This window comes from Ambystoma mexicanum, chromosome 6p (genome assembly GCF_040938575.1).
Source record: "Ambystoma mexicanum isolate Mex_15411 chromosome 6p, UKY_AmexF1_1, whole genome shotgun sequence".
In the NCBI taxonomy this organism is placed as follows: domain Eukaryota; kingdom Metazoa; phylum Chordata; class Amphibia; order Caudata; family Ambystomatidae; genus Ambystoma; species Ambystoma mexicanum.
In genome coordinates this window covers 1123115460-1123141437 of record NC_090935.1, presented here as the reverse complement: position 1 = coordinate 1123141437, position 25978 = coordinate 1123115460, and the positions used below count along the sequence as shown (strand labels likewise).

Genomic DNA, 25978 nt, shown 5'->3' with positions numbered 1-25978 from the left:
AACCCACCATCGGATCATATCTGGGACTTCCAGGGCTTTCCAGCATCAGGCAATAGTGATGCGTGCTGCCAGGAGCAGCTGTGTCAGCAGTTTGGCATGTGCCCCAGTTTTTGGGTATATATCCTCCACTAGGCACCCCAGCAATAGAGTCTTAGGACAGATTGTGAGTTTGCTCCCCGTGATGGCTTCTATAGTCCCCACAATAGCCTCCCAGCATGACTGGAACCGGGAGCAGCCCCACCACATGTGGAAGTATGAACTTTGTATCCCACAGTTTCGCCAGCAGGTTGAGGGAATTGAGGTGTGGAAGTGGTGTATCTCTATCGGAGTATAGTACCATCGGAACAACAGTTTTAAGGCACATTCATTGTTCGTTACACACCTGGATGACGTATGGACTCTAGCTCAGATGTCTAACCATTCTGTGTCATCCAGTTGGTGGGCCAAGTCTGTTTCCCACCAGAGCTTGAAGCCTGGTCTGTGGGGGGGGGGTTAATAAATCCTCCCTTAAAAGTTTATATAGTCTCCATATACCCCCCTTGCCCATGCCCTCCCAGATCGTGAGTTCGAGTGGGCTTAAGGTGCGCGTGTTTTTTTGTTTTATTTTGGGATGTGTGATCCAATGCCGCACCTGGGAGTAGGAGAACCTATCTGCTTCTGATAGGTGGAATTCCCTCTTGCAATCCACAAATGTGTGGGGTTGACCCCCCGTCAAATAATTGTGCCAACGTGAGTAGCCCCCCCCACTTCCAGCTTCCTAAGGCCCCCAAGGGCATATCTGAAGTAAAGGATGGGTTGCTGAAGACCAGGGAAAGTGGGCCTGTGCCCCTAAGTATCGTCTTCCCCTTTAGAGTTTCGTCCCAGTATTTCAGGGTCACCTTACTCGATGAAAGGAGAAGCGGCCATTGTTTATGCGACGTGTGAGGGATAAACAGTAGGAACTGGAGGTGGAGAGAGCATTGAGATTGCTCAGTCTCCATCCATTTTGGTGTTGGAGCTTCAGACGTCCACGTCAGTATGTGTGTGAGCTGAGCTGTCTATGTATTTCCGTAGGTTCCCATCATTACTTTCTTGGGGATTCTAGATTTTTTGCCCCACCATATGAATCTAAGGACTTTACATTGGAGCTGGTCCAACGCTATTTTAGGGATAACCACTGGGAGGGAAGCACAACAGTAAAGTAAGCGAGGGAGCCGGTTCATTTTTACAGCTGTATTTCGACCCATTAAGGATATTGCTTGCTTTGCCCATCTGTCAAGGTGGCAATTAGCCATATAGAGGTCAGCCAGTGAGGCTGTAAACTGGACCCCCAAGTATTCAATAGTCCTAGTGCCCCAATGGATAGGGCATACACTTTGGAGGGAGCTAATGTGTTGCAGTGTCAATCCCACCCCCAGGGCCACTGATTTCCAATAGTTTATTTCGAACCCTGCCAAGCTACCAAAGGCCCTAAGTTCATGTAAGGCCGCTTGGAGAGATGACCGGACGTTAGAGATAGTGAGAAGCACGTCCTCGGCATAGAGAGAAACCTTGTGTCAGGTGTCGTGGATCCCCACTGGATTGAACTGTTCTTTCGTATGTGTTGGGGCAATGGTTCCATAATGAGGGCGAACAAAAGGGGGAGAGAGGGGGCCTCTCTGTCGAGTGCCACATATTAGGGGGTTCGGGGATGAGCATATCTGGTTGACCTGCAGTGAAGTACTTGGGGAGGAGTAATTGGCAGCTATCATTCTCCTAAATTGGGGTCTAAAATTGAACACTTCTAATGTTAGGTGCAAAAAGGACCAGTCCGCCTTGTCGAAGGCTTTGGTTGTGTCTAATGCTAAGAGGGCCATTGTCCCATTCCTGCGTGTAGTGGATTCAATGAGGTTTAGTGCCCATCTGATGTCGTCCCCTGTCTTTCCCCCCCATGATGAACCCTGTTTGGTGAGCACTGATTAGCGTAGTAAGGAGGGGGGCTATGCGGTTTGCCAACACCTCCGAATAGATGTTTGCGTTAATATTCAGGAGAGAAATTGGCCTGTAAGAGGCACATTCTTTGAGGTCTTTTCCAGGCTTTAAAATCAAAATCGTGGCCAAGACCTGCAGGGAGGGGGTCACACTACCCACGGCACCAAAAGAGTTAAAGAGAGCCGTTAAGGGAGGAAGCAGCTGAGCGCTACAAATCGTATTGAATTTCGACAAGAACCCATTCGGGCCCGGGGCCCTGGGTTTTCGAGCTTTAAATACTGCCTACACTTCCTCTTGTCGGATATGGGCTTCTAATGCCTCCATATCTTCCCTAGTTAGGTGCAGCAGGGCCGCCTCTGCAATATATTCCCTCTGTTCTGAGACTGACCTCCCAGGATTCTCTAAAAAGTGCATTTTTGCCAAATGAAGTTTGTCCCGCTCCTCAATGTGGGTTAACCCGAGCTGGTCTTTGAGGCCTATGATAATGTTCTGTTTTTTAGCCTGCACCAGTTTCCTAGCTAGAAATTGGTTGGCCTTGTTGCTTTTCACGTAGTACCCCTGTTTAACCACTGTCCAGGAGTGAGCCGTCCCCTCGGCATAGAGGGCCTCTAGTTTGTTCTGGGCGATGCGAAGGGCAGCGTGAACTTTAGGAGACCAACCCTGCTTGTGTTTGCTTTCACTCTCAGAGATTTCTTGTTCTAGGAGCACCCTTGCTTGTTTCTTTTGTCTGTGGTAAGCTGCAGTGTGCAAAATCAGTATACCCCTAATGACTGCTTTCATGGCATCCCAGGTGGTAGCAGGGGATGTGAGTTCTGTGGGGTTTTCTTGAAAGTAATTTCTAATAGCCTTAGCTACCTCATCCCGTAGGGCCAGGTCATTTAAGATTGGGTTGTATAATCGCGATAATAGTCTGGAGCTGGATTCCAGGCCCTGATTTGTAATCGTACTGGGGCATGGTCTGAGAGAAGCTTTGGAGCGATGTCCACTTCATTTGTGAAAGACATTAGCTGGGGGGAGGCCAAGATTAAGTCTATTCAGGAAGAGGAGCGTTGAACCTGTGAAAAGAAGGTGAAGTCCCTTTCCTCTGGGTGCAGGACCCTCCAAGTATCTACTACACCCTGTGATCTAAAAAGGTGCAAAATACTCAAAGCTATACTGAAGTCCCTGGAGGATGGGGTATTAGTTCTATCTTTATATGGGTCGGGCAACCGTTGAAATCCCCCTCAATAACGGTGTGGGAGAAGGGAAGTTTCCAGACCTTCAAAGAAGAGCTCCTGACCCTTATTCGGTGCATAGATGGATACCAGGGAGTATAGCTGGACAAAGAGTATACCCTTTATTCCAAAGAAACGGTCTCCCTGGTCTTTGATCATATCTAGCTCCTCAAACTGTATACCCATTGCCAGTAGAATTGCTGAACCCCCTCTTTTAGAGCCTCCTGAGGCCAAGAACTGTCTGGGAAAGTCTCTGCATTGGAGGGTGAGAGAAGTCTTAGGGAGAAGATGGGACACTTGTATGAAAGCCACCGATCTCTACAAATCCTTCAGATGCTTTAAGGCAGATTTTCGTTTCATGGGAGAGTTCAGACCCCTAACAATCAGCGAGACAAAATGTAGTGTTTGGTGGGGTGCCTCCAGGTGTCAAGGAGTTCCCCGCTTCTCACCTGGGTCCGGAGTTTGCCGGTGTCTTCGATTGCTGCCTTCTTGCGAACGCTCCTGGTCTTGAACAGCGCTGCTCGAGTCTCGTCTGGTTCCAGGTTGCGTTTAGTTCTGGGAGCGCGGAGTCCAGGAATCCGGGAGTCTGGGAAAGGCTAGAAATGCTCGGAACCAGGAAGAGGGAAAGGGTCAGGAGCGGGTAATAGCACTGGGACAAAGGAAACAATACCGTGAGCTACGAACACACGTCTGGGGCTACTCTGCAATAGCATTGAGATGCGCGGAGTCTAAAAATAGATCACGCCGCGTTCAGCGCATGGAGCGAGCAAGGGCTTCAGCTCTGGACGGCCATGTTGGAAGTAGTACGGAATGTAAGCCCCGTTGAGACAAGGACCAGGAGGTCCAAAAGGGGCGTGATCTGAAGTTCATGACAGCATGCCTCCTCCGAAGGCCTTTCCCTCCAGGTTTGCCCGGGTGTATTAGGTGAAATCTTCTGAGCAACCGAGGAGCCTTGATATTTGAAACAGGTTCCCAGGTTGTTTCGCTAGGAGGATATCCTTTCCACTCCACTAGGTATTGAAGATGGCCCCGCTTATAGCTGGAGTCACAAATCCGGGACACCTCATATTCCAGTTGGTTGTCAACCAGTAGAGGAGGAGGTCTACAGGATTTTCGAGAGGATTGGATGAAGGGCTTCAATAGGGATGTGTGAAAAACTGGATGAATTCTTTTCCAGGAGTCAGGTAGCTTGATTCGATATGAGACAGTATTGCTAATCTCCTTGATGGGAAATGGACCATAGTAGCGGGGAGCCAGCTTGTTTGGTCGCAAGTGTCGGGGGAGTAGTTTTGATGACAACCACACTCGGACAACGACCGTATAGGAAGGACCGGGTCTTCTCTTGGAATCCGCATACCTTTTGGTCTGTAATCTGGCTTTCTCTAAGTGTTCTTTAGCCTACCGGTGAATGTTGATAAGAGTTTCGATCCAGGAGTCAACAGTAGGTACTGGTGTAGGGTAAGGAAGAACCGAGGGTAAGACCGATGGATGGAACCCCTGGCTACAATAAAAGGGGCTGGTCTGTAGCGCTGAGTGTTCAGAGTTGTTGTAAGCGAATTCCGCAACGGGTATCAGGAGAGACCAGTCATCCTGGACCTTGGTGGCGAAACATCGGAGATATTGTTCCAGTGTCTGATTTGCACGGTCTGTGGCTCTGTTGGTTTGGGGGTGATATCCTGAAGAGACGGCACGTTGGATTCCTAGTACCCGAAAGAGGTGTTTCCAGAATTGTGAAATGTATTGGGGACCCCGGTCAGATATGATCTTGGAAGGAAGCCCACGTAGTCGGAATATGTGTTCCAGAAATATTCCAGCTAGCTCTGAAGAGGAGGGTAGTTTCATCAGTGGCGTAAAATGGGCCATATGGGTAAACAAATCTATGGTGACCATGATGGTAGTATATCTTCGGGAATGTGGTAACTCCACTATGAAGTCTGTAGCGATGATTTCCCATGGTTTAGAGGGTAGAGTGGGCTGCAGAAGAAGACCCGCCGGTCTTTTGTTATCATGTTTATTTTGGGCACAGGTTATACAAGCCTGGATGTATTGCTGTACGTCAGACTTCATTTTAGGCCACCAGAACTGTCTCTGTATAAGACGGAGGGTGTTGGTGATACCTCAGTGCCCAGAATGGAGTGTGTCATGACAAAGGTTTATTATTCTTTGCTGTAACTTCCGTGTAGGAATGAGTAGTGCATAGTCTTTCAATAAGTAGCCTTCCTTGGCTCTTAATTTCCAGTGATTTCGTGTTGAGATGTCCTTCCATATTTCTGAGGATTGAGTTTGCGATCGGACTTCTTCCAAGAGATCAACTGCTTGTGCTACGAAGATCGTGGGAGAGAACATTTTAGGAAATGCCTTATCTTCAGTGGTCACGTAGTCAGGACGGCGAGACAAGGCGTCAGCAATCAGGTTTTGTGATCCAGGGAAATGGGTAATGTGGAACTGATACTGGGCAAAAAAGTAGGCCCAACGTGCCTGACCACTGTTCCTGCACTGCAGAGACTGTAGAATCTGAAGGTTTCGATGATCAGTACGGACTTGGACAGGATGTCTGGCTCCCAGAGGTAGGTGTCGCCATTCAGTGAAGGCTTGTCGAATGGCTAAGATGTTCCTTTTCCAGGACGGAGTAGTGTGTTTCACTAGGAGTTAAGGTTCTTGAAAGATAAGCAACGGAGTGTTCCAAATCGTCCTCAATCTTCTGCTTCAACACTGCTCCTATAGCATAATTAGAGGCATCCGTTTCCACTAAAAAGGGTCGACTTGTATCGGGTTGAGCCAAAAAGGGAGCTTGTGTGAACTCGGTCTTCAAACGCTGGAATGCAGTTTCTTGTAATGTTGACCAGACAAATGGGGTGTCCTTCTTTAGCAGAGCCACTATGGGTTGTACAATCTCGGAAAAGGTGGCTATGAACTTTCGGTAGAAATTGGCTAGTCCTAGGAAGGATTGGATTTGTTTCACGGATGTGGGAGTAGGCCAAGCGAGAATGGCCTTTACTTTTGAAGGGTCCATGCCAAACCCCTCTGGACTAAGGATAAATCCCAGATAGTGCACAGAGGTAACGTGAAACAAACATTTCTCAGGCTTGGCTAAGAGGTGATGTTCCCAGAGTCTTTGTGGAACTGCCTTAACATGTCCTTCATGCTTCAGAGGGTCTTTGGAAAAAATCAATATGTCGTCCAGATAGACAATGACGAAGAGAAACAACATATCAGAGAACACCCTATCCATAAAACGTTGGAATACTGCTGGGGCATTGGCTAGTCCAAAGGGCATGACCGGGTACTCATAGTGGCCAAAGGGTGTTCTAAAGGCGGTCTTCCACTCGTCTCCTTCCCGGATACGGATCAAATGGTAGGCACCCCTGAGATCCAATTTGGTGAATATTACGGCTCCTCTCACAGCTTCCAGGATATCCGAGATCAGGGGCAGTGGGTACCGATCCTTGAGGGTGCATTGATTTAAGCCTCTATAGTCGAGGCAAGGTCTGAGTTCCTTGGTATCCTTCTTGGGAACGAAGAACAACGAAGCACCCGCTGGAGATTTCGAGGGTCTTATGGTCCGTTTTCAGGATTAGTTCTAGGTATTCCCGAATGGCCTTTTTCTCGGGTTCGGAAAGAATGAACATTCTGCCGAAGGGAATTACAGCTGAGGGATCCGTATCTATGGCACAGTCTTCGGGCCTGTGAGGGGGTAAGGCTTGGACTATGGCAGTAGAAAATACATCAGCATATCCCTGATAGGCCTCTGGAACTTGTATGATATTGGAAACCATGAGTGGTGTTTCTTGTCTCTTGATGGTTCTTTAGAAGATACCGAGGAGGGGTCCAGGGATAGGCAGTGGGACATACAGAACTCTGAACCCAGGAATAATGATCCTGTTGTCCAATTAATATACGGATTGTGCTTTTGTAACCAGGGCATTCCCAAAACCATGGGGTAATAAGCTGACTTAATGATGTCGAATGTAATCCGCTCTTGATGATGGTTTATGGAAAGTTGGATCTCTTTAGTCTGCAGGCTTATGGGCCCTGAAGAGAGGGGTCTTCCATCAATTGTTTCCACCGGCTGCATGGTGTTTCGTGTCTCGTACGGAATATGATGGCTAACAACCCAGTCTTGATCAATGAAAATTCCCATAGCTCCGCAGTCCACCAAGGCCAGAATGGGATAGGTCTTGTCTTTGGAGGGCGGGCCTGTAGTATACCAAACTGTTTTGTCCAGGAGAGTTCAAGGATGGAATTGATGTGGAGCAAACATCTCTCTCCCGAATCTCTGCTCCTTTTAAGATCGGGAGCTGGCATTTCCCGAACGCTGAGGAGGTGCCAGAGGACATTCCCTGACCAAATGTTTGTCTGAAGCACAATACATACACAAACCCATATGGATCCTTCTCAATCTTTGTTGAGGTGATATGGGTCCACAAAAGGCTCCAATTTGCATGGGTTCAGGTTCTGGGACTGGACTTGGGTTTGCGTCCGTTCTGGCTGTGCTCTCAAAGGACGTCTTGGGTGGGTTTCCCTTGGATTTCTTCCTTTCAGCCTTCCTTTCCTGTATGCGAAAATCTATTTGCAAGGCCAGATCCATTAGTGCTTGAAATGAATTTGGTCTGGCCACCCTGGCCAGTTCATCCTTGATCTCATTGTTCAGGCCTCTCCTGAACAGGGTAAAAGTAGCCTCAGAGGACCAGTCTGCTTCCTTAGCCAATTGTTTAAATCTGGTCACATAAGTGAGCATATCTTGGGAGCCCTGTTGAAAGTCCAGCAAGCATTCTTGGGCAGTATAGACCTGCTCAGGTTGGTCAAACATGCCTTTCAGGGCCTGTATGAACCCATCATAGTCGTCTATGAGGGCATCGCCGGAGTTAACAAGGGGTGTTACCCAAGTTAAGGCGTTGCCGGAAAGGTGGGATATGATGAAACCCACCTTAGCCCTAGGAGTCAAGAAATAATAGGGCTTAAAGGTAAAGTGGACCAGACATGAACCCAGGAATCCACGAAGTGTTTTTGCCGAACCATCATACTTGTCAACAATACCGCCCAACAGGGCACCCTCCTTTGTAGCAGAATCCCGGGATAAGACCAATTGTTTGAGCGTGGCGTTTTCCGCCTTAAGATTTTGAACATCGGTTGATAATTCTTGCATGCGCCGCATTAAGTCCTGCACGGCGGCTTCCATCTCGTTTTTAGGTTCGATCGGGTGGTGTCTCAAACTGTCAAGGAGTTCCCCCCCCTTCTCACCTGGGTCCGGAGTTTGCCGGTGTCTTCGTTCGCTGCCTTCTTGCGAACGCTCCTGGTCTTGAACAGTGCTGCTCGAGTCTCGTCTGGTTCCAGGTTGCGTTTAGTTCCGGGAGCGCAGTGTCCAGGAATCCGGGAGTCTGGGAAAGGCTAGAAATGCTCGGAACCAGGAAGGGGGAAAAGGCCAGGAGCGGGTAATAGCACTGGGACAAAGGAAACAATACCGCGAGCTACGAACACACATCTGGGGCTACTCTGCAATAGCATTGAGACGCGTGTAGCCACGGAAGGCGTGGTCTAAAAATAGATCACGCCGCGTTCAGCGCATGGAGCGAGCAAGGGCTTCAGCTCTGGACGGCCATGTTGGAAGTAGTACGGAACGTAAGCCCCGTTGAGACAAGGACCAGGAGGTCCAAAGGGGGTGTGATCTGAAGTACATGACACCGGGTTTCTCTCTACCCCCGGGGAGGGGAGAGGAGGGGGTGGAGAGAGTTGGGTGAGTGGTGGTTGCCATCCCAAGGTTGTAGTTTCCTGTAATTGAGCTCCAACCGAATTAACTGTGTAACCCAACATCAACTTCAAACTTAATTAACTGATTCCCAACCATGGACTCAGAACTGTCCAAATGCCAGGAACTGTCGGTGAACCACCCCAAGGGATCTTAGATGTCATGAACCTTGAGGGTAGGCTTGGACCGTTTGAAGCCCATCACGCCATCCTGTTTTCGGTTCTTTGAGGTTCTTGTAGATGCCATATTCTCCAGTGTATAGGTATTGAGCTCTGGGATCCCCCGACGCCGCTTTTCAGGTGTGTGAGGGTAGCTTGTTTAAATTGCCACCCCTTTGGACTTTGGACCATGCCGGCCTCCTTGCCTTTGGTAGAGGGTCTCCTGTGTCAGAGGGAGCCTCCCGCAAGGGGCTGCCCCTCTACCCTGGTGATAACATCAGGTGGGTTTTACGGGTCCTGACCCCTACGGGTGTGCAATCTGTGAGTTCAGTCGAGCTTCAATTGTGATTTCCCCAGATGTGGGAGGAGGGAATGGAACGGCTCCCCTACGAATTCAGACAAATCTCGGTCATGGCTGATGCCAGAATTCCTCAAATCCGGAGGTAATTTCTTCAAGCCATGTTTTGTAGGTCTGCCTTTTTATACTCCCAAATCTCATTTTGGTTTGTCAGGGTTAGAATCTTTTGGTGGACTTCCAGTAGGGAGGCCACTTGCTCTTTGGGATTGCTCCTAGAAGTCCCCCAGTCTCTGCTCTAATTCCGTCACTCTTTGGTCTGTGCGTTCAATCTTGGAGGTCAGCTCCGTCATACAGCTGCAGAATTCTGCTTTGATATCAAGTATAAATGCTTGTATGTCCTCCTTGGTAGACAATTGCCCCGAGGGATCCGGTGGCGCTCGGGGTGGGATTTCTCTGTTTCCAGTTTCTTTCCTTTCTCAGCGGGGTGGTAATATCCCCACTGTTCTGGGTTTTCAGGTGTTTAGACATGTTGGTGACCGTTTCTGGTGCGAACAGAGTCTCGGAGATCGTAGACAGGTGTTTCTGTAAGTCCTTATACCAGGGGGGAGTCGTTGGGGCAGGTGTCCGCTTCCCGGTGATTCTTTCTGTTTACTCAGCAGACCGCGTTGCCTAGAGTAGGGTACCAGCCTAGCAGCTCGATGGGTCTATGGGGGGGGATTATTCTTCCCCAGTGTCTTGCTTAACCGAGGGCCGGGCACTGCGGGCTGGCTGCCTCTACTCTGCTCTTCCCCCAAAAGGTGGGGGGGAAAGCGCACCCTGATTGGCTGGATGTTGTGGAGAAGGCCAGTAGGTCCGCTTCAGACATGCTGGTGGCTGTCGCCCCCCCCTTAAGGGGTACATGTGAGGCCGGACTTTGAGGGCCGGCTGCCTCTACTCTAGGATGTAGTGGAGGAGGCCAGTGGATTGCCTTCTGGCTTGCTGATGCTTGCAACCCCCAGTAAAGGGTTTACTTGTCACCTGCCCCTGGTGTCTGTGATTATTGGTTACTCTGCTTTAAGGTATGGTTGCCAGTCTACCATACTCGCACATTCACTCCCTCCAGAGGGAGCTGCCGGCTCCAGCCATCGCCGTCTCACGTTGGGTATCTGTGAGCCTCCCAGGCATGCTGTAGATCAGCCTTGTTGCAATGCGAACCAGGCTAGCGGTGGGATAACGGCTCAGGTGTCGGCTGTCGCAGATGGATAGTTGGATGGTGCGATATCCGTTCACTGTAGAGAGAGCAGCCCTCAACGCGGAGTCACCGGCTGAGCAAGGGTTTAGGGGCCGGCTTTTATCATGCAGGACACAAGCGGGGAGCAGGGAGGAGCCGGGGCCACTTGCTGCCTTACTTGATGTATATCAGGATGCCTCGGGTCCAGTCTGTTGCTCAATACGTGCACCTTGTCTCCCATGTCTGTTACGTGGCTCTGAGTGGGTAGGGCGGGGGACCTTTCAGCTGGCCGCAGAGATTTTGGAGGCCAGACCCACACGGAATGGGAGTTGCTCCGAGTCACTGCGAGCCAGGGATTCTTTGCACTGCCTCCTCGCTGCCACACCACGCCATATTGGAGGGATGCTGCATCCCGCTCTTCTCTCCGGGGCACCATCTCCCAGGCAAGTCCTGGGCTGTCTGGCGCCGCAGATCTCAGCATTCTATGCCACAGACTATCTAATACCAATAAAGGCTTTAGAGCACTCTGATTTCCTGATAGAAATGTTGAAATTTGACATTTAGATGGGCCTCAGACTGAGGCCATCAGCAGGCCTCGCCCTGAATACTGCAGTTTTGGTGAATGAAACAAGACCATTGTACATTGAAGGATCAATTTACTTTGTCTGTGGGAAGCAAGCATATCCATGGTTACCCAAAGATTGGAAAGGAACATGTTACGTAGAGATACTGTTACCAGGAGGTTACATGGCATCAACTTTAGAAATATTGAAACACCGTTTTAGGAGGGGTATGGATGATGATACAACTAGCCAAATATTAGGGGATGTGTCAAAGGCGATAGTTCCCTTTTGGGGCCCGGCGGTAAACTCCTGAGACATTAGCGGTTGGCCCGAGTGTTAGAAAGAATGATTAATGAGACAACCAACATACTATTCAATATGACATTAGAACAGAGCGCTATTAGGCGGATTGTACTTCAAAATAGAATGGTACTAGATACCAAGCTAGTTGAAAGAGCATGGGTATGCAAAATGGTTGGGTCATCTTGCTGCGTTTACATAGCAGATTCCTCACCTACTGTGTTTCAGGATATTAAGAGGTTACACACATTGCAATCTGAAATTCACATTAACGAAGATAGCTGGGACATCAGTACTTGGGCTTGGAATTTGTTCACCACATGGGGTTGGAAAATAGATTCTGTCCTTGCTCTGATCGCTGTTGCGAGACTCTGCTGTTGTTTCTGCATACAATGCTTACCTATTTTAGGATCTATGCTATGCCAGTGCTTTTCAAGAACTTTGAAACACTTACAGCCTTCACAAGCGCGATCAAAATATTGGTGGCTGTTCTGTTTTGTTTGTACCAGGAAAGGGTTACCCTAAACAAACTGTAAGAACTTGCTGCTGCGCAAGTAACCCTAGGTTCTAAAAACAACAGATAATGTTAGTAGGAATGTTTTCCTTTCAGTACGAACAGTCTGTTGTCTTGCAAGGTCGGAAAGTTAGCACGTACAGAGAATGGAATCACTCACAGAAATGTATGTATGTTTCATAGAAAACCCTGTATGTAGCATGGAGCTGCAAACTGTCTATGTCATCTATGATATCACACTCACACCAGAATACACTTTTATTGTTTATAATCATATCCGTGTCTGTTGGTTTCTTATCTTGTTTGCAGTGCCGTTACCAGATTTTGGTTTTTCAGTTTTTGCGCTTTTTGGTGGTGTAAGCTACCAAATATTACTAACACATTGCTACAGATAATAAAGGGGAGCCAAGAAGCAGTCTTTGTGGTTGGCGTGACAACTGGAAATGCTTTGCCATACAATGACCAACGCACAAAGTGTTAATTGCCCAGTAATTAATGATATGACAAGGGGCTTGTGAAGCCCTGCTATAACTTAACCACCACATTATGTCAAAGTGCTTAATTAATGCCAGCCTTCAGTACACCACAAAATCAACTCATTATTAGGATTTCAGGGAGTCGAACATTTGCGATTTACTCTTCAAAACTGAACCATTTTCTTGTTTTCATGAGCTAGCATTCCGTGTGTACCACACAACATGGTGTCACATTGTTTCAGTGGTTCTGCTCCTACACTATCAATTTTGTTTACACTGTATGTTACAAGGTCGGACAATCAGTATCTAGTGATTAGAATCATTCACCATAAGCAAGACATGCTTTGGTCTGTCTCTAGATAGACGCTAGGGGTAAGTTCCTTCCATTGGCACCCAGCACCTTTATGCACTAGGCGCTGCTCTGTAACCAACCTGGCACAGTCATGAGGTTTATGTGACTATTATTTGACTAATGCAGACTTTGGGGGTCATTATGAGGTTGGAGGTAAGGGATTACCGGCACCGGTAAGGGTGCCGATGCCGGTAATCCCTTACCTCCGTTTTCCGAGTTCCCTTTGCAGGTCCTTCCTTACCTCCTGCTTTTAGCAGGAGTTAAGTACGGGACCCGCAAAGGTACCTCAGAGGTAATTACAGTACCGTAATTTACGGTGCCGTAATTACCTCCTTCCCCATTTTCATTGAGCCCTATGGGGCAGAAATGGGAATGGGGAAGGGCAAAAGCTGAATGGGGAATTACCGGTCCCTTCAACCCTGGAATAGACCGGTAATTACTCCATTCACCATGCCGGATTTGGGACGGTTTCGGAGGCAACCATGGAGCTAATTACTCCATGGTTAGCTCCAAACCCGGAATGAGGCCCTTTGTCTTTTGCTCGTCACAATCACTTTGTCACATGCAGCGTGTTCAGAAAGTGCATTTCATTTCCATGCCAGGACTCTACGTTTCATGAGAGATGCTTAGTTTTGTAGCCATGATTTCTTGCCACAGTGGGCCTTCACATTATACATTTTTAATTTTAACATGATGGACATTAACCCACTTACCTATCTTACCAGATCAACAGATGGCACAGATTTTTTAATTTCTAAACATGTAATAAGTTTTAAAAGCTAACATAAAAACATTCCCAGAAAATGTATGTAAAATTGTAAAAGCCAGTGAATCCTTGGTTTAAGGACCTATAGCAGAGATTTAGCTGGAGGTTTCACATGCATCTCTGTAGTGGGCACATTAACCCACAAAGCCAACATTCCAAAAGTAAGTCACAGGGAGAAAAATAGATATTGATTTCATAACCATTGCATACAGTTCACAGCAGTTATTTAAGAAATGTTGCCATTATTGATCAACCAAAGTCTGCATCATTGGATTGGTAGTGTGCATATATGAAGCCATTATTAAATGAAGCGATAATATCTGGGATCATATTCTCCTTTCTTCTCATTCTCTTGCACACCCACACCCTTTATCGCATCCTCCTTTAAAACGTTGTACCCTCCTCCTTGCACCCTGGTACCTACAAATGTGAAATGGAAATAACCCCAGTAAACACCAAAACTATTCCTTCTTTAAAACTGTGCACCTCCTCGTACCCTGGTACCTACATATGCAAAATGGAAATAACCCCAGTAAACACCAAAACTATTGCCAATGCTTGTTTTGTCTTGCAGTTACTTCCGTAACTGATTAAGGATGCACAGAAACAGTCCATCCTTAATCAGTTACGGTAGCATAGGAATCAAGACATTGTAGAGTTCTGTCAAACATTATGCTTAAACACCCTTAATCCCGTCATAAATTAACTGTTTTCAATGCATATGCCTAGCTTCTAGGGGTGTTAAACGTTGACGTGGTCAGCTGGCAAGAAGATTAATGAGGTTATAGAAATTCACACTTTACCAGTCGCCCATGAATCAACAGAGTTACCCTTTGATAGAATGGCTGGATATTCTGGTTGCCTGTGGATCCCAATCTGTCTACCTTATACCTGGAAATTCCCCTACTGAATAACCTTGCCATGATTCAAACGCCCTCCCTTTAATTAAGATCAGTTCCCTAGTTGGAAACCTACATCAATCATGTCCCCTGCAGTTCAAATATCCATAAGCATATACAAAGTCATACACATCTTGGTACACATGATCGCTGCTACAAAAGTGAGAATCTTTAAAGAACATTTTCCTCCATTGTGGACGCAACTCTTTTCAATTTCCCTGTCTTATGAAAATGTCTTATGAAAATGCCAAGAAATGCAGCATGTATTATTTAATGTAAAAGCAACAAAACACCCAAGTATAGCATATGATCAAAGAAATAGACACATTTAATTGTGACATAAAAAGCATGCATTTTTAATATTGCACTTGGTTCTTTACCTGGGTATATGTCATGGATGGGGCCTGGAGACTGTCCCATGGTTGTATCTGTACTCTCGTGTGGAGAAGCAGATGCCTGCAGAGGCTGAATGGTGAGGCAGTCGCTGAGGATATCTTGGTCAAGCTCTGTGCTGGATCGCAGCTGTAAAGTAAGAGGAATCGTGATTTCATGACATTCAATTAAATTGGAATCTGCAAGTTTGCTGTAATAGCTAGGCATATGACCAGAAGACCCACATTCATGACAGATGTAGATCTTTAACATGATGCCTTATAGTGACTGAGGGAAGAGCTTGTAAAAAAAAAAGGCAGAATTTGCTTGAGAGTTTAAGACAGGATACAGCAAGCCTTTAAAATTCAGATCTCAGTCCCCCTGATCCTACACTTTGGGTGTCCTTCTTCTGGCCGTCATCCTTCGGTCCACTCCCTGTGCTGGTGGGCAAGGTGAAAAACCTGGGTGTAATCATATCTGCATCACTATCTATGAACAAGTAAGTGACCGCTGTATGCCAAGCTGGCCACTTTCAGCATAAAGTTTTAAAGAAAGTGCTTCCCATGATCCCTGCCCCCCTGCGTCCTCCAGTGGTGGCAGCCATGGTGATATCCCAGCTAGATGATTGCAATTCTCTTTACTTGGCTCAAGCGAAGGGCGTGATCCAACGGTTGCAACAATTGCAAAATTAAGCTGTATGTGTGGCAACAGGCACGCCCCATGGAGCTCATATATCTCCAGTGCTTTCAGCACTGCACTGGCTCCCTGTGACCCAGCGTATTGATTTTAAGGCATTGTGTATAGTTCATTGCACCCTCAATGAGCAGTGTGCCGAATATCTCCAGGCAATGTTTTTCCGCTACTGCCCGAGCCGCAGACTGCGCTCTGCCTCGGCTGACCGGCTAGGGGTCCCCACCTACCAGCGGGTACGGATTGGAGGTCGAGCCTTTTCTATAGCAGCTGCGGTGTTGTGGAATGAACTCCCTATGGCCATTAAGAAAATACCTAACTACTTAGCCTTTAGAAAGGCTGTAAAAACATACTTATTTTAGGCTGAGTCCTTGCTGTGGTTCTAGCTGTGGCTCCTTTCTTCAGCGCCAAGGGACTTTAGGGTGACCTTGCGCTCTAGAAGTTGGCTTAACATAACATAACTGTATTTCTGCATCCTTACACTTAAGTAGCAACATGTAAAAGTCATGATTCAATGAGCATTGAACACATCCAAAATATGTCCAATACATGGTCTGTGTTTCAAACAAGACAATTAGTAACAAAATATGTGTTATCTAAAGTGGAAACACTCACAATTTAACCCATGACAAAAGGTACATTTATTGCAAGAAAAGCTAATAAACGATACCTAAACAATAAATAATTGCAGCTCTAATATACAATATGATATTTTGCAAAGCATTAGAATGTTTACTGCCATAGTGTCGCATTGATGTGGTTAATGATACACATGGTTTTGCGTGCATATTGGCTCTTGATCTTCTTGTAAAGCCGAAGCACTTACACATTCAAATGTAAATAACAAAAATGTAGAGACAATAAACGCAAGGATATTAGCTGCTTCCAAAATCTAATGGGGAAAAGGGAAACATCGTACGTATAAAGTGCTCATCACTGGATAAGGCCACCTCCAACTCTGAAAGAGAGTCATTTTGAAACCTGAACCATAAATGCCTTGAAACTCTTAGTGGGGGGAATCGCCCACTGTCCTTACACTAGGAAGGTGATAGCCTCTGAACATCTGCCACTGCGCTACATCAAAAAGCTGCACATTGGGGATTCCACTTGTTGATCCATGGTATCCTCACTACAGGGATTCATTAGGATAAGAGATACCATTCCAGGATGTATAACATCTCATGGATCCTCAAGCCCTACCATTGCCATATTGCAGACGTCATTGCAATACAAGAGTACTCCTTACGTCATCCGTGTTTAATTGGAATTCTTGTATTACTAAACTTGACAGGCAATTCCTGCAGTTAAGCTTTAAGAGGCTTAGAACAATCTCAGACAAGGAATGGGCAAAGGCGAAACTCTACCCGAACAAAATATCCAGAAATGCCAGATTAAAGCAACTACAGTTCTACATACTGCATGGAGTATACTTAACCCCAGAAAAAATATCCCATTTCCCGGGAGCTACGACACAGACTTGCCCAAAATGTAGAGAGGCAAACGCCAATATAGGACATGTGTGCAGGAAATAGAACAGCGACTGGAAGATAAATAGCTCACAGGACGTGTCTGGATCATTGAAGCTTGCCTCCTTGGCCTGTATAGCTCCTCAAAGAAAAACAAAGCAAAGGAAAAGAAAAGATGATGAACCTAGCCTGAGCACTTGCTAAGAGACGGATAGCGATGAACTGGAAAGCCAAAGATGGACCAAGAATGGAGGTGTGCTGGGAAGACCTTGAGAGATGGACCATCGCGGAGACAGCAGTCTGGCATGAAGCATTGCAAACAGGAAGGAGGGAAAGCTCAATCGACATAACAGCTTGGAACGCAATAACTCAGGAACTATTTGTCTCCTCAGATGACAAGCCCCATTGAAAAACACGGCGCTGATGGAAATGTCAAGTCCCATTGCACAGAAATCATCAGATGAACATTGACTGATCCATGCGCAGAAGAACTAGAGCCCAGGACTAGTACATATGCGGTGCTGGGACAATTAGATCCTGTGGACAAGTTTATAGCCCTGGTTGGGTATTTTTTTCTCCTTTTCTTAAAAGTTGGGGTTAGGGAGGCTATGGGAGGGGAGGGAAGGAGGTTTATGAGAAGCTAATACATTATGTGAGAATATGCTTGGTTTTCCATTTATAACAAAAATCAATAAAACACATTTCAAAAAAAGCTTTCAGAGGTTTAGAATGTATTTCCAAGTATCTAACCTGAACTTTCGTTTAGTTGTAAACAACTGTTTGGAATGTTGCATTAATATCTTAATAATTACCCTATCTGATATTTAACAATGCCATCCCATTCCTGCCTGGCCTTCTTTATTTAAGACTTTTGTATATTTAGTGCTTCCAGTCACTAATTTTTCTTATCTTTAACTCTCTTAAAGAAACCTAGACTGGTTTGCTTTTTCCCCAATAATATTGACTGTTCAGGTGTGGCATGTAGATGTAGTCAATCAGCTATTAAACCTTGTCCATCCTTAAAGTCACTCAAATCAATTATGGGTTCTATTTCAGCCTGATAGGCCCAGGGAGTGGTCCCATCACAGGATAATGCCCCAACTGCATATATAAATCCACACACAAAGCGTCAACCAATTGTTAAGCCAACCCAAAATATCCATGAAAATTTGAACCAGTTTAAGAAACAAAAACAGATCTATTAGCGGTCTTAAACAAATATTGCACACAAAAAATAAAATGGAAGGATTCTGAGGTGCTACCCAAAATAACTGAACAGAATTGAACTGGCGCTGGCAAGAATTAGTCAGATAAAGCGTCATGATATTTATCAAAAAGGAATGCGTTCATCCATACCAAGGAGGTGCACAAGATCTTAGCAAAAGCGTCAACATGTTTTGCAAAAACACAGAAAGACCTAGGCAGATCAAAAGCAAAATGGCTAGTCCACCACATACATATATCAACTTGAGAAACCTAGAAGGAATGGATGGTCGGGCACATTACCATTGGGTCACAATCAGCCATTTTCCAGTTTTCACATATAAAGGAAGGGCAGAACAGTGATCTGAAATTTATTATATGCACAGAAGCTAGATTTGACAAAATGCGCCTAAAGAAAGGTTGGTTTTGTTATGAGGAGAAAGTAGAGCTAGAACTGTTGGTCGGATAGATTCCACAATGAGTGCATTACATTATTAACATGTCACCGGACTTTGGGTAATGGCCAGATTTGATTCCACGATTGTCACTCTGCTTCTTTAGTGCTACTGGGTAGTGACTGTTTTGGCGGGTCACCCTGGGCTTTGAGAGTCGAGTACAGTTAATGACATTTAATTGGTTTTTAGATCATACGTGTTTGTAAGTGGTCCATAATTTAAAATATTTCTGCGTCCTTGTCTTTGCGAGGAGAACAAATCGGTTAGCATTGGAAAACATGAGGAGTAAAATTAAGATAAATGCAACCAAATTAATGTTTTTTATAGCAAATTTGGTCGCTCTTCGGTCTCTCCTATTGTAAAGTATTACCACCAAAAAATGGTCCCTCGCCTTCTTTATGGAGTTGAAACAGGTTTGTTGCTCAATTCATGGGATAAGGTTGAATCGCTGTTACGGAAGCAGGTTTTAACTCTACCACGTGGAACCCCTATTTCAGTTCTAAGGCATGAGGTTGGTCTTATTTCCTTACGTGCCTGAGCTCACTGGAAACAAGTTTAACTATGGAGAAATATTTTATCACCTCCTGAGAATTGTGTTTTCTCCGCTCTAAATGTAAAGTTTAACCGGAATGCATGTAAAGTTTGGCACGAATTGAAACACCAAATTATGGAAGTGTTAGATGTTTATAATATTTTTGAAGACAAGCTTATAGCTTCTCCGCAAAGGGACACAAAGAAAATGTTTGAAATGGATTGGATCAATAATTGAGCCTCAGCAATTAATTACCATCTCTTATCATTTTAAGCATGAAATTAAGGCTTTTAATGTGTTGCCCTTTAACTTACTAAAGCATCCTTCGAGACACCATAGACATTCGATGTTGTGTTTTAAATTGAATCTACTTCCAACTAGAGAAGTTTTAGGAGTAAGTGAAAAAATACCAAGGAACTTACATCTTTGCAGGTTTTGTGCTAAAAATGTGGAAACATTGTACCATCATGTAATTGCTTGTTCAGCCCTTCAATCCCTGCACTTTGAATTTTTTGCTCGATTTGTTTTTAATGAGTGCTTTTTAAATACTGAATTATTTTTTGTTAGGATTTTATATAGTGATGAAATCTCATTGGATATACTGGTTTAAAATGTTTTAGAATTGATTTTAAATAAGTGATGGCTCATGTATTGTAAATTCTTTCAGTGATGGATAAATTGTGTATATTAATGATTGTTGTGTGTTATCGCAAAGGATTTCCTTTGTAAACCATAAGCAATTAAATAAATAAATAAAATTAACAAGGGCTCAAGAAACACAATTTCAGCAAACCTGTTTGGGAATGAGGTGGAGAGGTGATGAGAGAGAAGGGCAGATGAAAGATGGCGATGTCAATCAACAGGATGTCACTAAAGGAGCTTGTTGCCAGCCAGTGTGCAAATGTACAGTATGGGATGTCAAAGGTCACAATGTGTTGATCTAAGGGAAGGGAGTTAGGGCTAGTGAGAGTGAAAACTAGCCAGCATGCCAGTCCTGGGTACTGGAGAGGATGACCATTGCTCGCCTGGGAATTTCTCAGCGTAACCTGGGTAGCTTTTTCTCTGGTTCTACCACCACTTCAGATCCATTGTAAACTGCCACCTAGCGCCTTACATTCTTATACAGTACTCTGTTGCTCTCACACAAGGTTTGCACTATATAAAAAATAAATACAAATATAAAGGCGCTGGAGGGTTAATCATAGCTGAAGACAGAAAATAAGAGAAGTGGATGTCCAATGAAAGAGAATGATTGCCCTAAGAGCTACAACAGCTGTGCAGAATTTCACCCTTAGACGTAGAATCAATACATGGTTTACTGATTATTGTCAGATATCTAGAAGGTTCGCAGAACAGCTCAAAAGCCTATCTCGCAACTCCATTATGTGCACCATATCTAGATCTGGAAAAGAGGTGCCTGGCAGAGAGGTGCAGTGTTGTGATGGTTTCATTAAATTTCCATGCAGACACTTTCATATCTCTTGGTTTTAGAAAATATAATTCAGATATTTCTGAAAAGGGTGTTAAAATGCCTTTAAAGATAATTTAAGATGCCTTAAAGTGGAGGTCTGGAATGTGTTAAGGTATGGATACATCATGTGATAAAGAAGCTTTCACATTTCCAAATGTCCTTTCAAACTTTGGTTTTGACACACTCTGTTGATGTGATAAGACAATTAGCAGTCACAACCCTCTAATAACTTAAATATATAGAATGTTTTATCTAACAACTGCTGATATCCTCAAACAAGTTGACAGAGTTCACATCGTAAATTATTACCTTAATCGTGCCATGCACCAGAGTAAAGGTAGCAGATACAAGTCAACGTGGGGATAGACATCTCACAGTTTTCATTATGTTAATGTAATAGGTCTGTCTCTTAATCCTTATCTAAGCAGTATTACAACCATTTGACTCATATATTATGATCCAGTATATAGCCAATGCAGAAACATGTATATATATCACAGGACTGATTCCAAAAATGCCTGTTAAAGTGAAGTGCACACACAAATTAACCTGCACTCTTCCTGCATAGAGCATTTTACCCAAGAGTCTCAGGACTATATTTTTAAGCTGATATGGAAATGGAAACCCACTAAAGATGTGCTATTTGCGCTGCCCACCTGCGCAGCCTAGTCTCTTGTGGCAAATCCTGCCCAATTTATGACTACTTTTGTCAATTCATTATTCATCAAGTCATCATTACAATAGGGTTGTGTTCCGTCTAAATTTTTGTTGGACCCCAATGAGCTGCAAAATTACCAACCGGTTGCTGGCCTTCAATGGCCAGGAACAATCTTGGAAAAGGTGGTCACGTCCCACTTACAAAAACACGTGGAGAAATATGCACTGTTGCACTCCCACCAATCTGGGTTTCGACCCAGACATGAAATGGAAACGGCCTTGACAGTGGTGTGGGATGAATTCTACGACTCTCAGAAATAGGCAAATTATCTTTTTTTGGTAATGTTGGACTTGTCTGCAGCATTTTATGCTGTGGATCACAGTATCCTATCAGCACGACTGAAGATGGTCTGAGGAGTTTCAGAGCAGGCCATTAATTGGTTTAGATCTTTTTTGTCCAACCGCTGTCAGCAAGTGAAATTTGGAGGCTTTTTATCTGATAGCCTCCCTCAGAATTGCGCTGCTCCACACGTCTCCTCCTATTCGGTTCAATCTTTACATGCAGCCACTAATGGGCATATTGAGGAAATATGATGTGGGGTTCCTATCATATGCCAACTATACACAGATCTACTGGTTCATTTTGAAGAATATTTCTAGAGAGTGGGTCAGTGTCTGGAAGATGTGGGGCTCTTGATGTCTCAGAACTGGCTGCAGTTAAATCCAAGCAAGACTAAGGTAGCACTCTTTGGTACAAAACATCTTCTTGAAAAGGAATCAGAGTGTCAGCCTCCTGCTCCTTGTTTTATGAGTTCAAGTCTTAGCTATGATTCTAACATCAAGAACCTGGACTGCATTTGGCAATCCAACCTTTGCTGTGAAAGCCAGGTGGAAGAAAAAGTACTGCTTGAATTGTATTGCCTATGCTTGCTATGTCTTGCCCAGTCGAATATTTCACTGAATGATCATGTGTTCGTAGTTGGGACCCTGATTAATTTGTAGCTCAATTACGGATATGGCATGTTAGTTGGTACCCCCAATAAATATCTCACCAAGCTCCAAAGATCCCAAAATGCAGCTGTCACATTAATCTTTAAAGTCCCCAAGGCAACATCTATCTCAGCATTACAGCACTCTCTTCACTGACTTCCGGTTAGGGAGAGAATTGATTTTAATATCCTTTGTTTGGTTTTTAGATGTCTACATGACCTGGCTCCGAAATACCTGGCCAACAAGTTGACCTGGTACCACCTTAATCGTCGTTGCACTTGGCTGACAAATTGTTATTGGTAGTGCCTCCCTCTAACTGTAGTTCTAGATGTGACAGAGGTTTCACAGTTTATTAATCTAAACTGCGGAATATGCTTCCCTTGGAATGTAGGAATATGGAGGAACTGACAAAGTTTGTAAAGCATTAAAGAACTGTCTGTGTAAATGATTTATTGAGACAGCCTCTTGATCTACTTCAGCCTTTACGACTTAAGAAAAATTGGAAAGTTGGAATCTGCGCAAAGATGCAGTTTAGTCTGCCTGGATACATGCGGTACAAATATATCAAAGCATCTGTTTCATATTCAATCATGTTTGTCTAAACTTGCAGTGGTGCTATTACCACAGTTCTTGTCAGTTTGCTATTTAATACAGTCTTCCACAGCTCTCGTCATTAGGGTTGGGTTTAAAGCTGGAACGGGTGAATGATGGTGGGAGTGTAGGTGGCTTTCACATCCCTGTAGGGTTCTGCATCTGCATCTGAGTGCAATGCCCAAGAAAAAAAGCAGAAAAAATCCCAAAACAGTCCCATGTTTTTACAAGTGTTTCATTGGTTTGGGCTAATTGACTGGCCATATGGTTGTACAAATGGGAAATACTCGGGGGCTCGGGGGCGCTAGAGAGCCCACGACCAAGATGGCGGGGTCTGTGTGAGCTCTCGGTAGAACGACAGCAGAGGAGGACGGAATCCGACACCCCGGGGCCCAAAACTGCAGCAGGCTAGCGGGAAAAGCTGCAGGAGGTCCGAGGCAGCAGTAGATGAAGTCTTGACGCCTGGTGTCGCAGTATTGGGGCAGAAGTAGAAGCGGCCTGCGGGCCCGGGGAGGTGGCCGGGAAGTGGTGGCACGGCTGGTGGACCAGGTCCGGCAGCGCGGCTTGGCTCTGCTCCGGCCTGAGTGCTCGTGCGCCGCCAGACCAGTGGAGCCTGTGGGATCGCACGGCAGCAGGGAGAGGAGGTGAAGTGGTGACCGCAACCAGCAGCCCTTCGAGAAGGCCGGGAGAGCGGCAGAAAAGTGTGTGGAGCTCGGCACAGGAGGAGTTCTGCCTTGACGGCGGAGAGGTGGAGTGCCCTCTGGTGCGGAGGCTGTCCAGCTGAGGGCCCCGAGAGGCACCAAGGGCGTGGAGAGCCTTTCAGCGGACGGAACCCAGAGGCCGGAGTGGCGGTGGCCGGAGTAATTGTAGCGGTGGCTGGGCAGCGGTAGCGCAGCTGGAGGACTGGGTCCGGCGGCGTGGCTCGGCCCTGTTTTGGCTCGTGCTGGACCAGCTTTGACGGTGGGACAAAGTGACTGCTGAGAGGGGAGGCGAAGAGGAGGCTGTAGCCAGAAGGTCGGCGTGGAAAGCCAGAGGTGCAGGGGAGAGCGAGCGGAGCTCCGCGTGAGTTCGGTCCTGGAGGTGTGGGGGAGGCAGGCCGTGGGGCCTGCGAGCGGTGCCCCCTCACCCTGTCCCCTGGTGCTGAAGGTGACCAGCTGCGAGCCCCAGAGGAGCGCGGAGGAGCGGTGCTCCATATTGGTAGTGAAGTAGCGAGGGGCTGGACAGCCTCGGGTCGGTGAGGAGGCGGTGCGAGGAGGCCTCGGATACCCAAGGAGGGTGGGTGGACTCTGAGAGCAGAGGGCCTGCCGGCTCTGGGATATCTATTGCTGGAGCATAGGCCGCCTGCATTTGCTCACAAGGCCCCTCTGCGGCTTAGAAACGTATTGTGCTTGGGGAGGTAGCCTGCTGACGCCGGAAGTGCAGTGCCTAGAGTAGGTGGGGGCAGTCAGACACAGGAAGCCCTCTGAAGTCAAGGGGCACTGCGGCCGGCTACACCTGGGGGAAAGGTGGCACGTAGTCAGCGCAGAAATTGCATTGCATGCTGGAGAGTGTGAGGGGCCCGCAGCCCAGGAAAGCAGGACTGAGTGGTCGCAGACTAGGGGAGAGCAGGCGTCTGTTGAATGATAGGGGCCTGGAAGACTTTGCTGGCTGAGTGGAGTGCAGGAGCTTGATCCCATAAGCACGGAGGGTCTGGAAGTAGCGCGCAGGGCTGCTTGGATACTGGGCCAACTTGGTTGAGGTAGTGGTTGGGATCCTGGACTAATCTCAAGGAAGGGGTACTGTTGGAGGACCCGGGATCTGGAAGGGTGCATGGTGACCGGCAACCAGAAAGACATTTTTGGCGATGGGTGGCAAGAAAACAGTAATTGCTCCACAATCGGATGGGCTATCAACTTATTGACATCACCTTAGATCAAACCATATACAAGTTCTGTTAGTTAGCAGGAAATAATTTTGGATATTATTTCATGTTTTTTAATTATATGAATAATTCATATTGAAGCAATCCATAAATTGAATGTGTCCAAATGGCAGAGTCATGTGCCGACACGTGTTTCGACCTCCACAGGTCTTTCTCGAGGCAAAGCTCTGCTCAGAATGAAGCCCAACATAACATTTTGTGTATAAATCCACCAGTTTGAATAGGGTCAGACAATACAGGATAGAACATCAAAACATACATTCAGGTATACATTACCCAACCAGAATGTCATGTATGAGAATACAGCAACATGTCATCAGCAGCACATAGAGGGAAATAAGAAATACAAATTGGAATCTTCCAATTTCCATACAAAGATTTTGTTGGTAAGTCATCTGACACGATATCTAAGTATCAACTACATATAACATATTTATATTTCCAAAATTACAATATTAAGTTAATGATTGCCACCATCTAGAACCCAGTGTCACCAAGTGAAGGCACCATATCACCGCATCCCTAGAGCCAAACACTTATATAAACACCCAACTTCAAATGTATAGGAATCAATCCTCTCAAAATATTATGCTTGTGACATTATACTGAATTATTGTATTCGTGCTGCGCCTTAAAATTATAGCTGAGCAATTACCCGTTAACAAAAGTCCCGCTGATAAATATCCTCTACTAGTTGTACGTGGTGTGTCTATTAAATGAGGTCAATGCCCTACAATGTAAAAGAGGGAAAAAATATAATGAATACCATAGACAAGACTCATGGTCAGTGAAGTAACTATAGTGCCACCAATCTCCTGATAAAGTGCAACCACAGATTGTTACCTGCACTTAATAATCAATTGGACCATTCTGGTAAATCTGATCAATCTGTTGTTCAGCCTGCTATTTATTGGCTATACCTGATAAAAAGAACCATTTATTATGTATAAGAGGTGGAATATACCTGCCCATAAGTCCACAAGTAACATAAAATAAAGGCAGATTACCTTACATATTCATTTTTTCGTTAATCACCCGTCCATGTTCATAAATAAATCAAAATGCGGTCAACCCGCGTTCCGTGTTAAATAGGACTCGAGAAAATTAGAGAAAAGTACCTTACGAACCATACGTATTCACGTGACATCGATTAGTCATGTGACAACTAAAAAGTGAAATGTAAA

At 45.6% G+C, this 25978-nt stretch overlaps 1 protein-coding gene across 1 annotated transcript in view; it reads right to left on the bottom strand.

Annotated features, from left to right (window-relative positions):
• GLIS3 (GLIS family zinc finger 3) overlaps nucleotides 1-25978 on the bottom strand; it is a 1977963-nt gene that overhangs the window by 402148 nt on the left and 1549837 nt on the right. Inside the window, exon 7 of the mRNA XM_069625730.1 lies at nucleotides 14827-14968. Coding sequence (XP_069481831.1) covers nucleotides 14827-14968 — 142 coding nt within the window. The remainder of the gene's footprint in view (nucleotides 1-14826; nucleotides 14969-25978) is intronic.